The sequence below is a fragment of the Rhinatrema bivittatum genome, chromosome 1 (assembly GCF_901001135.1).
Source record: "Rhinatrema bivittatum chromosome 1, aRhiBiv1.1, whole genome shotgun sequence".
NCBI classification, from domain to species: Eukaryota; Metazoa; Chordata; class Amphibia; order Gymnophiona; family Rhinatrematidae; genus Rhinatrema; species Rhinatrema bivittatum.
In genome coordinates, this window is record NC_042615.1 from 234,130,719 (window position 1) to 234,143,773 (window position 13,055).

Consider the following 13,055-nt stretch of genomic DNA (forward strand, 5'->3'; position numbering starts at 1 on the left):
ATTGAGCTGCATGAGGTAGTATTTAGTGCCTCAAACAGATTGAGGAAGATGGTGTATACACTTTTCAGCATCTAACAGTGGCTGAGTCTGCCATCACTGGCTGGAAGAAATTACTTCAGTTTTTGTATACAGTCAATCAAGTACTGTACCAGGTAGAAATGATAAGCAGTGATTTGTGCATTAAGCATGGAGCTTTGAAACATCTTTCTGTGAAAATTGTCCACTAGCCTGGGATCTTTCCCTGGTTGTTTCTTTGCTGTTAAGAGCTGATTCTTTCACTACTGATTGATGGGGTAATTGTACTATTCAGAAGTCAGGGGATTTTTTTTTTTTTTTTTAAACTTTGTACTGGAGGTCAAGTTTCCTTGCTACTGGAGCACAGGAAATGGGATTTTGTAAACTTTGCTGGATATGATAAACTGGAATAACTGCTGGAGCTTCCAGAACCTGAAGGAGCCCTAAGATGTCTGCATGAGGGTCTTTGCTGTAACAAGCTGCTGACCATGGGGTGCAGCATTGCCTTCGGCACTCTGTACCTCAAAGTCCCGAGTCCAGCAAGGTCCCCAGCATCCTGATCTTCTGCTGCTCCGGGCTGCTCTATGCAGCTTTATAGGCCCAGTGCCCAGGATTTCCTGTGGTATGCCCCAACAACATCATCGCACTATGATATAAAGAGACGTTCAGTCCTCTGAACAACAGGACTGGATCCTGAATTCCAGTTCCTGACTTTTTGTCTGTTGCCTGCTCTTACCTCCACTTGCCTCTTAACACTTTATGAATTCTTCCTGCCTGGAACTTTTCCAGATGATTCAACAGCAGCAAACACATCAAGATTCATACAAGCATTCCTGGACTCAAACTGATATATCTCATCCTCGCCAATCCTTATCTCCAACTACACCATGATTAACCATCTCCATTATTGTTTACATGTTTGAATTAATAACCTGTCCTTTCTCTTCTTTCTCTGCCAAGTTCCAATCACCCTGTTATATGTAACTGCATTTTCCGCACCATTGTTTTTAGTTTATGTTTACGATGCACCCCTGTTTTATGTGAACCAGCATGATGGGACTGCGTTCTCGAATGCCGGTATATAAAAACCCAAAATAAATAAATAAGACCACATTAAAGTACAGTTGTCTTTAGCAACAGCAGTAACACATCCACATTCGCGACAACTCGCTGTCGTCCTTACTTACCTCTTACCATTCCTGCACTTCGCCTACCTCTGCCCCCTCACTTTGATGGTAACCAAGAGGCTTGCTTCAGTTTGAGCTCCAGCTGTGTGCCCAAACGAGTCAAAGTGGCCTTTATAATCTTGTTCCTCTCAGGCCAGGCCCTGGCATTAGCTTTTCCCTTATGAGAAAGGGGAGACACCAGCCTGGGTAAACTCCAAATATTCCTGACTCACTTCAGAAAGCTCTCTGACAAGACAACTCAAGCCTCATCCGAGTCAAGGCACCGTGACCGTTCTGCATGTTGCCACATAATTTCAGACCCTGGTGTCTGAGCTTTCATGGAATAAAGATTTGCAGATAGCTGCATTTCTGGCAGGGTCTGTCAGATAAGGTCAAAGATGAATTGGCCAGCTAAGATATCCTGCCCAAGCTGGATGACTTCATATCTATGCATGACAACTGTCATCCAATTCCAAGAGAGATCCTGAGAACAAGACACTCCCAGACATGGCTCCTGACTGGCCCCCATCATTCAAAAACTGATGCTACCTCAAATCCAGATCCCCATACAATCTGTATCCTAGGAGAAACCTATGAAATTGGGGCAATTCAAGTTATTAGAGGAAGCGAAGCATCAAAGAAGGTTACACAACCTCTGTCTATAATGCACCAGTAAAGGTCATTACACTGCCGTTTATTCAGAGAAGTCGGGAAAACCTCCATGCCTAGGCTTGATGGAAGCGGCTATCCCAGGCAAAAATCACCCTCTTCCATGACAAATCGTACACTGGAAATGAGGAATTCTTCTCAAAAGCCCTTTTGGATTCCAGCACCACTGGCAACTTCATTGATGAAGCTTTAGTGAAGAAATTTCATACCTTTGGTATCAATAACCCCATCTATATCTGTCGACAGAGAAATATTGCCAGGAACCATCCATCTCACCACAGAGCCTGTCAAACTAAGAGTGGGTCTCCAGTATGAAGAAAGCATATTTTTTTTGCTTTGGAAGGCAGTCAACCCCATTCTTCTCAGACTCCCCTGGTTACAGTGGCACTCTCCACTTGTGAGCTGGCAAAATGGAGAAAACATCTCCTGGAGTAGCTAGCCCATCCAAGGTTGCCTATACCTTACGCATTGTCTACAGACGTTTTCAGCAAGAAAAAGGCTAAGACTCTCCCTCCACACCACTCTTACGACTGTGCCATAGACAATGCCTGGAAAGATGCCGCCTCAGGACTGGATGCATTTCTTACCCATCCCTGGGACTAAGACCATGTCAGATTACATTCGGAAGAACCTCGAGTGGAGTTTAGCAGGCCATCCACATCTCCTGCGGGGGTGGGTTCTTCTCCGTGGGCAAGAAAGAATTTGTTTTGCTCCTGCATTATCAGGTCTGAATGCTATTACCATTAAGAATAAGCACCCCTTTCCGCTGATTTCTGAACTGTTACCAGCTTCAAGGAGCTGCAATCTTCACCAAGTTACACTTTTCTTTTTGGGGGGGGGGGGGGGGGGTGGCTGCGGCATGCAACTTCATAAGCATATGGGAGGATAATGAATGGAAAACAGCCTGCAATACTTGAGATGGCCACTCTGAGCACCTGGTCATGTCTTTCGCCTTGTGCAATGCCCTCACTGTCTTCCAGAACTTTGTCAACAACATATTAAAGGATTTATTTTATTCTTGTTATTTTATACTTAGATGGCATGCTGGTCTTCTCCCACGATCATCATACTAAGCTCATGTTACAATGGTGCTCTAACGACAGAGATCACTTCCTATATGCTAAGCTGGAAAAGTGTGTCTTCAAACAGTTGGAGCTTCCATTCATGGGAATTGTTAAATCTGTACAAGGTCTGCAAATGGACTCCTCCAACCTCTGGCCTCAGCCAGTGGGCCTCAAGGCGATCCAGCACTATTTAGAATTTATTATAGACAGTTCATTCAAACTATTCTAACACTCATTGCTTCAATTACTATTCTCACTAAAAAGGCAGGCAATATAAAACACCAGCCAGTCAAAGCCACCCAAACCTTTTCCCTCTTGAAAACTGCCTTCCTCGAAGCACCTACACTGCAAAGACCAGACACAATATGACTTTTTGAGTTGAAGGTTGTCTCTTCCTCTGTGGGCATAGGAGCTGTGCTCTCACAGTCCATCCACAATGGTAAATTATTACCCAGTGCCTTCTTTCCCAGAAATTCTCCTCCACAAAAAGGAGCTATGTCATTGGAGATTGGGAGCTGCTTGTCAACAAATTAGCCTTAGAACAATGGCATCACTTATTGGAGGGTGCCTACATCCCTTTACCACATGAACCTAATATACCTACAAACATCCATAAGACTCAACATGCGAAAAGCCAGGTAGTCTTTGTCCTTTGTTAGAGTTGACTTCTTTCTAACTTACAGGCCAGCTAAGAAAAACATTAAAAGGCAATGTTCTCACGATCCAGACATCTCCAGCAAATTACAATATCTCATTCCCTTGACCAATACTGCTGTGTTCACTCCAGTTGTACCAACAAGATTTTCATATCGGAGCCCCATCAATGCAAAGTCCTGAAATGGACCAATGATTCTAAATTGGTCAGATATCAAAGGTGTCCGTAAACCTTAGACTTCATCTCCCACAATTATTGGTAGTTCAGCTTTACCAAGAGTGTTTAGGACTACATATCCTCTTGGACTAATTGTGCACAAAATAAAATCTCTCAAATACTGCTGAGCCTCCTCCATCCTCTACCAATGCCCCGAAGCTCGGGATGTATCTGGACTCAACGCTCCAACTCCTCCTCAAACACTGACGTCAACACCAACTTGGAGGAAGGAGGGATGGCTAGATATTCCTTAGACCCGCAAGGGGGATAGGCAACTGGAACCAGGACCGATGGAGACCGTCACGGACCCTAGGCATCAATGGAGGTTTGGCACTCATCACTACGGGGTTGCTTCGGGGGCATTACGGCAAAAGCCAATGCGTCCCCGTGTCCAGCACCATGCATCAATGTAGACCGGTACCGATGCTTCTTGGTCTTCCCACAATGCTCGGCCCAGTCTTTCGCCGGTGCAGAGGATGATGAATCAGACATCCTCGGTCTGGAAATAGACAATGATCGGTCTCCAGATCCCCTATCAATCGGTGAACTCAACGGAACAAATGGTGCCACTGATGTCGATGGTGTGGTGTGGTGTCCTTCGGTGCAGCTCCGAGGATTTCCAAAGCCTAACTTCTTCAACCTGAAGAGGTTGTCCATCTTATCAAGCCGAACAAGATGTCCCTTCAGGGTCATCTGGGCGCACAAATGGTAACCCTGGACATCATGTGATACCCCAGGCAGAGGATACAAACCTTATGAGGATCAGTGAGCCACATGGTCCTCGGGCACTAGGTGCCTTGGCGGCAGCCAGACATGACCATGTCAGGGTGAAACAAATGGGAAAAACATGGAATGATAGCGGCAGGTGTTGATGGCACACAGTCACCAAGGCGCTGCCATCAAGGTGGGGGGGGGGGGGGGGGGGGGGGGGGAGAACCAACTGTGAAAGAAGAGACTTACCTGAACTCCGAAAACCTTGACTGGGGGCACTACAGGGAGGCACAGAGAGGGACCCGGCAACGGATTTTCGGATAAAGACAGCGAAAAAACTAAGTTTTCCATGTAGCAAAAAGCCAAAAAGGTTTTACAGCTCAATCCATCTGCAAGGCTGACAGCTCTGCAGAAAAAAAAAAAGAAAGACTAAAAAGAGGGACCCCGCATGGACTTGTGGTATAGGGCATGTTGGGCATGCTCAGTGTGCCTAGTCAAAAGATCTTATAAACTTCTGATATGTTTTCCACATCGGGCTCCATCTGATGTCACCCATGTGTGAGGACTACCATCCTAGAAATAGATATAGTTAACGAGTTTTTTGTTCTCTATCTGGTGCTCGTAGCCCATGATTAACATTGAGGGATTATTGGCTGTTCTCTTTCAAGTTAGAGGGCATACCTAAACGAGCAGGGGTAAACGTTTCCTTACGCAGCTGTCTGTACGAGCTTGGTCACTGGTTGAAGGGGTCTTTAAAATAGTGAATTATGTGGATGGTGGTTTAAAGATAGACACTCGCCATGTTGATTTCGGATGTATGTGCGGCGTTCTGATGATATGGTGATTAGGGTGTTCTGCATAATGGTTAGTTGGGGGGATAAAACTTTTTTTTTAGGTTTCTCCCAATGTGATTTTTATATCTTTTAGGTTTTAATTTAGTTCCCCTGATGTAGGTACAGAGTTGCTGAAACACTGCATCAGAAGTTCTTTGAGAAGCTAGAGGAGGGAAGGAGGAATTGTCTGTTTCCTTCACCGGTTGATACGCTGATCTTGAGCTGGGACCGGGAGGTACCTGAAGAGTGAGAGGAAGGAAGGAGTCTTCCACTTTTCTTTACCGAAGGACACGCTTAACTTAACTGAGAACAGCAAGTGTGTCCATGACCTTTAATTATTTGCGCCTATTAGGCACTTGGATGTTACTCCAGAGACTCGGTTTGGAAGTTTGTCTCCACAGTATGAATGGTGAGCAAGACACATAGTAAAAAACTTTGGAAATCCATTGGTGGAACATTCCTTTAGGATATTGCATTTGATGATTTTGAAACAGCAAACCCTGGGACTCCTTTGTCAACAAGATCATCAGTGTGGACATTAAATATAAGTTAAGTGTTTATGAAACTTCCTCTTTTGGATCCACTATTTTTTGGAGTGCATCGAAATTTTAATAAGGGGGTTGAGAGATGTGTGTGGTGTATGGAGAGTGAATGGCATTGGCATGTATGTATGTAGACTGCAATGGGAATTGTATTACATTAATGAATATTTGTTATATATTATGATAAGAGTTTGTAATGCAGATGTGACAAAGGATTAATTCATTAAAGGTTTAATATATTTTCCTTTGTAGTGGTTCACTGTTTGGTATTTTCTATTATCCACACCTTGTTTTAACCGTATCACTTTTCCTCTGGCCTCTGCTTGAGGGAATGAAGAATGGGCTGTTTGCAATGCTGCAACCTCCAAGTCCTAATCTTGTGCCTGCCATCACTTTTTATATCTATCCCAAAGCATTTGTGAATCATTAATTGTGGTTGCTACTACCTCTGCCAGTAGGGTATTCCAGGCATCTACCAACTTCATAGTAAACAAGTATTTTCTTCTGTTTCCTTCTTAACTTCAAGTTGAGATCATAAACCTTTGTCCTGGAATTCTCTAAGGAAAATATCTTCCCATATTTACTGAAGCCTGTCAAGTATTTGAATCTCTCTTATCCTTTTCCTCCACCAAGTACATGTTGTCTTAAGGCTTTCATTATTTTAGTAGTCATTTCTGAACTGTTTCAATTCTCTCAATATTCTTACTGAGGTGTTGTCGCCAACTGATAACTCTACTTAGCTAACAGTATTATTGGCTGAATTTCTCAGTTGCTTTATTACATAGACTGGCTACCTTGAGACAGTGGTTGTTGAACTTTACACCACACAGAATGGTATTAGATGGGTTATAAACATAAATCTGAGATGATTACTCCTAGATCTCTGTCCAGTCCTTTTCCATCTAATTGATATGTGGTTAATGGATGTGTCCCCCACGTGCACAATTTTTAAACTTTTCAGCGCTGAAGATCATTTTCCAAGCTCTTAACCTTTCTTCTAGTTTCCATGCCTTTCCAGCATACTTAATGTTGCAGATTTATATATATTGAATGCAAACAAGCATGTGCTTCTGCCATGTTCCTCAGCAAAGGCTCTAATAAAGATACTGAAAAAAGGTCCCAACCTCACATGTACTTCACTAGTCACTATCTTTACCAGACTGCACTCCATTTACCACTACTTGTCATTTAACCAGCTCCTCATCCAATTTATAATTTTCTGGATTTCTCATTTACTATTAAACTTGTCTAACAGTTTACTATGCAGAAGTCCACATAAGCAACATCTAATGCACTGTGCTGAGCCACCCACTATACTCCTGGAGGAATTCCTCATTGTGCAATTGCCCAGAATTTCTCTCCTATATAGAAATCTGCATTTAACCCTCAGAATAAGGTGCAGGGAACCAGGAAGCGGCAGCAATGGCAGTGGACGTCTGTGTGCATGGAAGAAGGAAGAACAGCATCAGTGTCATCTGGAGGTGAGAAAGAAGCAGGGGTAGACTGCCTACATAGACCAGAAAAGAGTTGGAAGAGTCAGCATTGGTACATGCAGTCCATGGCTTGCATGGCCCGAAAAGAAGAGGAAGCAGTGGGATCTGATGGAGCCTGAACAAGAGAGGCAGACAACAAACTTGGGGGAAGGGGTAAGGTCTTGCTGAAGAGTGGGTGGCAGAGATAAATGCTAGGCATGAGAGGAGAGAATTAGGTGAGCAGCAAGAGCTTGGGAAGGGGTTTGAGCCATGTGTGTGCAGAGTGAGTGAGCCAAGATATTCCTGGGAAGAAGGAAGGAATGAGATAGAAGAGGGCTAGGTTTGAGCCTGGTTGGGGCAAAGGATGTGAGAGAAGTCAACTATAAGAGAAGGGGGAGGTAGCAAGCTAAATGGGAGACTGACCCAGGGTGAAATGCAGATGAAACATGGGGAAGGGATTCAAGGCATAAGGGGAAGAGAGGAGGAGACTAACAAGAATATGGAGGGGCCAGCCTTATGATGGGAAAACTCTGCACAAAAAAAAATTAAAAAAAGATTGGCATCTTTGAGTAAAAGCAAGTTTGATTACCATAAACTGTGTTTTCCGTAGATAGCAGGCTGACTTAGCCTTGCTCTCCGGACATCCTACTGGGCGGCCCGACGCAGAATCTTAAAGTATACAAAACTGTGCTCTGTGCGCAGCCATCCCTGTTCAGTTAAAGAAAGCATAAATGTGCCACAAATGGAGAAAGAATAGGACAGAGAGAGTCAAGGTATAAGCTGTCCAAGGAGGAGGGTAGGGGAAGCACGGCTAATTCATCTTGCTATCTACAGAAAACACCATTTACATTAAGCAAACTTGTTTTTTTCCATTAGATAAACAGGTTGAATTAGCCATGTTCTCTCGGACTCCCCAGCTGTAAATCCTAGAGCAGGCTATCCATTGCAATTCTTATTGTATAAATTGGAAGACTGTGTGCGAAGGAATTCATAAAGTTTGTGGACAGCTTACGTTTTTGTTATGAAGCTTAATACTGCTTCTCCAACTGCTGCATTTGACTGAGTCTGATGTTTAAAACAGTAGCGTGATGTGAAGGTCTGCAGAAATCTTTTAGGTGAGCAACGGAGGTTGCCGTGGCTCAGATTTGAGGTGCTCTTACTCCGTCTGGGAATTTGTTCTTAAGCGATGAACAGAAGTTAATACAATGAAATAACCAAGTTACTAATGTATGCTTAGATACTGGTAAACCTGCCACATTCAGGTTGAAGGAGAGAACAATTGTGAAGTACAGTTTGGGAATTGTGTTCTTTGAATATAAGCCAAAGTTCTTTTACAGTCCAAGGTATGAAGTGTTTTTTCTCTTTCCATAGCATGTGGTTTCAGGAAAAAAAGTTGGTAAAGTAGTAGTTTCAAATGAAACACTGACTATTTTCAGGAGAAAAGCTGGGTTGATTCGTAAGGTAACCTTGTCATGGTAGAATTGCAGGTATGGAGAGAGGTGAACTAAGGCTTGTAACTCATTGACTCTGCTTGCTGATGTGATAGCTACTAGAAATAATACTTTCCACATAAGGAATTCCACTGAAGTGGAGTGTAGCAGTTCAAATAGCAAGTACATGAGTTTTTCCAAAACTATGTTAATGTCCCAAGGAACTGCCAGTTTTGTATTCAGGGGGCGAAGTCTTATAGCTCTGCACATGAAACGAGATACCAATAGATGCATAGAAATAGATTTTCCATCCAAGACAAGGTGGTATGCTGCAACAGCACTCAGGTGTATGTGAATGGACGATACAGCTAGTCCAGAAGAAATCAATAGATGGAGGTATTGAACAATTTGCTGTGGAGAGCTATAAAGCGGATCACTGCATTAGTACACCAACTGGAGTACCTGCCCCATTTTCCAGTGTAATTCTTATGTATAGATGGTTTCCTAGCGGAAATAAGAATATGCTCACTATCTGTTGGAAAAGAGATGTCCTAAGGCCTTCCTTTCAATCTCCAAGCCATCAGATGTAGGAAGGAGTGCAGAGGGTGAAGTAGCATACCCCATTCCTTCAATATAAGGTCCTCTCCGTTTCCCAATTGATTCGGGGTTTGAATTGTCAAATGCATGAAGTAGGCATACAATGGTTGCTGGGCCACGCTGGTGCAAGAAGGATGAGATAAGAAATTGCCATACTGGGTCAGACCAAGGGTTCTTAGAGCCAAGCATCCTGTTTCCAATAGTGTCCAATCCAGGCTACAAGTACCTGGCAAGTACCCAAAAACTAAATCTACCCTATGCTACTGATGCTAGTAAAAGCAGTGGCTATTTTCTAAGTCAACTTGATTAATAGCAGGTAATGGACTTCTCCTCCAAGAACTCAACCAAACTTTTTTTTTTTACACCCAGCTACACTAACCACATCCCATGGCAACAAATTCCAGAGCTTTATTGTGTGTTGAGTGAAAAAGAATTTTTTCCGATTAGTTTTAAATGTGCTACATGCTAACTTCATGGAGTGCCCCCTAGTCCTATTCTCCGAAAGAGTAAATAATCAATTCACATTTAACCATTCTAAACCTCACATGATTTTAAGGACCTCTATCATATCCCCCCTCAGCCCTCTAATACATAAGGAAGCCTTAATTTTATTTTAAGCTTAAGTCAACAACTATACTGGAGTGGAATAGCAGTACCTATGTGAAAGACTAAAGTCCAACCCATAGCACTGTGTTCAGGTTAGTAGAACATGCAAGTGTTCCGAAAGGAGAATATTTGAAGCTTCAAATCACTGTTCAAACACCACTAATGAAGCTAGAATCTCCTCTAGCAGTCACTGAAAAATACTTAAGAATTTATAATTGAAGTGATAACAATTAGGTCAAGCATTATCTCAACAGGTCTCTAAATGAAAGTCTTCTCTTGTACCCCATAACACGGGGGGGGGGGGGGGGGGGGGGGCGCAGTAATATTCACTGAGGCATACAATGGAGTGTGGGGAATTGAATAAGTTCTCAACACTAATAGAAAAAGAAAAAAAAAGAAGCTTTAATGACAATATTTATTTATTTAACACTTTTCTATACCGACCTTCATTGGTAGAGACCATATCAGATCGGTTTACATCGAATTGGGGAACTGAACCAAGAAATGATAAAAAAATATATATTTAATTTTCTTTGAGAATAACGTATTTAATGTATTTGGCTCAAACCTTATCAGTGGAGCTCAAGGTGAGATATCTAGGTACACTATTTTTCCTAGCCCCAGAGGGCTCACAATCTATGTTGGTACCTGAGGCAATGGAGGATGAATTGACTTGCCTAAGGTCACAAGTTGTGGTAGTGGCTTCCCTGGTTCTCAGCCAGCTGTTCTAATCACTCCTCCACTCCAAATATAAAACAGACAAGGAAAAACCAGTTGCAGGGTACAACTCAACTTTTTAACTCTTTTTGTCTCCTTTCACATTCCTCCCAAAGTACCCACAAATATGAAAAAAATCTTGATGATTAAGAGCCGAAATCAACTGTCAGTTTTGCTTAGGTCTAGTGATGAAACAGGAAGTCAGTCCTATAGGAGCTATAAATAGTACCAACTCTCACCATCGCTTCCCTCTCCAAACTCTGGTTATAAACAAAACTAACCTCTCCAAATAAATTAAGAAACGGTTGTGCATTATAAATAAAACACACTGCTATGAGTCTCAAACTTATGGTTTTCCAAAGTATCTTACAGGCCCTGATTTACGAAGGCTTTTCTCGCATTTTTTGTCTATGGGGGGAAAGTTTAGTAATCAGGCCTATACAGCTGAACGACTGTATGTAAAATGTCATCTTCGTGACGTACATTTGTAGGTATCAGATTTTGGAAACGCTTACAAAACCCCAGACCTTATCATCAGGATAAAAACGCATCGGAGAAGTTCCAAGGGAGGCAGCGTTTTACACTAAACGAAAACGATTCCACTCGCAAAAAGAGATTCTTGGGAAGTTTTGCCCGACTCGGGACCAGACGCGGCTCCAAACCCCTCCACGGTGAAACAGAAGGAATCGCTTTTACCTTCCCCCACCCAACCCTCGCTGGAAAGGTTGTTCAAGGCTAGGGCAGGCAGTGACAGAAAGTCGCCGGGTTAGTGCCGGGGGGAGGGGAAGGAATTGCCAACAGTTTCCTCCCAACCTTTGACCACTGGAGCCAAGTCCGCTGACTAAACATACAAAGACCCAAGCAACTGAGGGGTAAATAGGAAAAAAAAAGAAAAAAAGAGAGGAATACCGACGCGATGTCCCCACACCACGAAATAAGCCTGGAAGAATCGCTTCAAGGTGTGCATTCCTTCACATGGCCACTACCTGAGCGCGCCGGCTCACGTCCCCTTCAATCCAGTCTCACTCGAGGTAGGCTGGGGGAAGGGAGGAGCAAGAGCTCGGGGACCGCGCCGAGCTCGCAGGGGACTCGTCTACAACAAAACGCTTTCCTGGGCTATGTGAGAGCGGAGCCCGGCTCTGGAAGGGGGAGACACCGGCCTCGCCCTGGGTTGGAAACACTAGTGGTGGGTAGGTTGCCAGAGTCTACTAGCGCCCGCAGAGCCCCTAGGGAAGAAAGGAATCATGACACACACCTTTAAAGTTGGATACTCCTGCACCTTCAAAGCCATGGAGAGCTGAGCAGCTGATTCCTGCACCGCCATCTTGGATTAGGAAAAAAAAAAAAAAAAAGGCCAATTAGCCTGCGCAGCAGACCGCCCTAATGGGCATTGTGGGTAGCCGCTAAAAAAAAAAACAACAAGGTATCAAACAGTGCGATTACCGGTAACTACAACGGGACACCACGAACAAAATGTGGCACAAAAGATATGGTGGAGCAGAGCGAGGGTCTCAATTCTTAAAATCAACCTTCTCAATAACTTTACTGCTCAAGACTATTTTGCAGCTTGCCACGGAGGCACCGCCTCCTGCATGACGTAGCCTCCCTCCACCAATAACGCCTTCACTCCCACGACTGAGTGTCAGTTACCACGGAAGAAAGAAAAACAGCGAATAGGTTTGTGGGATTTTTTTTACACTTACGTGACATCTAACGGATATCCAATCAGAATAAACCCTTCAACTGTTTAATCCAATCAGGGACGTGCAGAGAGTCTCGTCGAAAAAAAAAATTGACGTACCATTGCTAGAGACTGGTCTCTTCCCTCCCACACCCCTTTTCGTTCAAAATCTGTAAGAACTATTCACTCACTCACGACTGTCCTATCAATTTCGACTGCTTCCGTTCAGATATGTCGCGCTATCCAATCAGCGGCCTAACATTGCACATTCCCTTTCCCAACTATATCCTTTTTCTCTCGCTTGGCCCAATCAACAGTCCTGCTGTTCCCATGCTTGAAGAACTCAGGTCGCGCACATTGTTGATACTCAGATCACCAATCAAGTTTACCCTTTCCTTACACGACAACTACGTAAACCAATCAATCCTCAACCTGCTTGCCGGCGCTGTCTTCCCGGAAGTCGGGGGCGGGGAAATGCGGCTGCTAGTCTTAAGACTAGAGTGACGGTATAGGAGCGTTGCTTGCGTAGTACATGCGATCGTGAGAAATGAGGTGGGAAGAGGTTTAAAAAATTATAAAAGCGACAGAAAAAACAAAGCGGTGTGAGTTAAAAGTTTCTGCGTTCTGGGAGTGGATGTGGTAAGGGTTGCCCTGTGTGATAGACAGCTTTAGGTTCAGTTA

The 13,055-nt window shown here is 43.6% G+C and overlaps 1 protein-coding gene across 7 annotated transcripts in view; it reads right to left on the reverse strand.

The window, feature by feature from the left end:
* MAEA (macrophage erythroblast attacher) overlaps positions 1 to 12,711 on the reverse strand; it is a 218,616-nt gene extending 205,905 nt beyond the window's left edge. The window contains exons 1-2 of one of the 7 annotated variants that reach the window (XM_029592682.1): positions 12,397 to 12,518; positions 11,949 to 12,017 (exon numbers count right to left, since the gene is read on the reverse strand). In XM_029592682.1, the coding sequence (XP_029448542.1) occupies positions 11,949 to 12,017 (69 nt within the window). In that variant the 5' untranslated portion in view covers positions 12,397 to 12,518. Of the gene's footprint in view, positions 1 to 11,679; positions 11,844 to 11,948; positions 12,339 to 12,396; positions 12,519 to 12,565 lie in introns of those variants that run through there. The other 6 variants (XM_029592680.1, XM_029592692.1, XM_029592677.1 and 3 more) reach the window with 6 other exon arrangements.
* Positions 12,712 to 13,055: the final 344 nt, after the last annotated feature.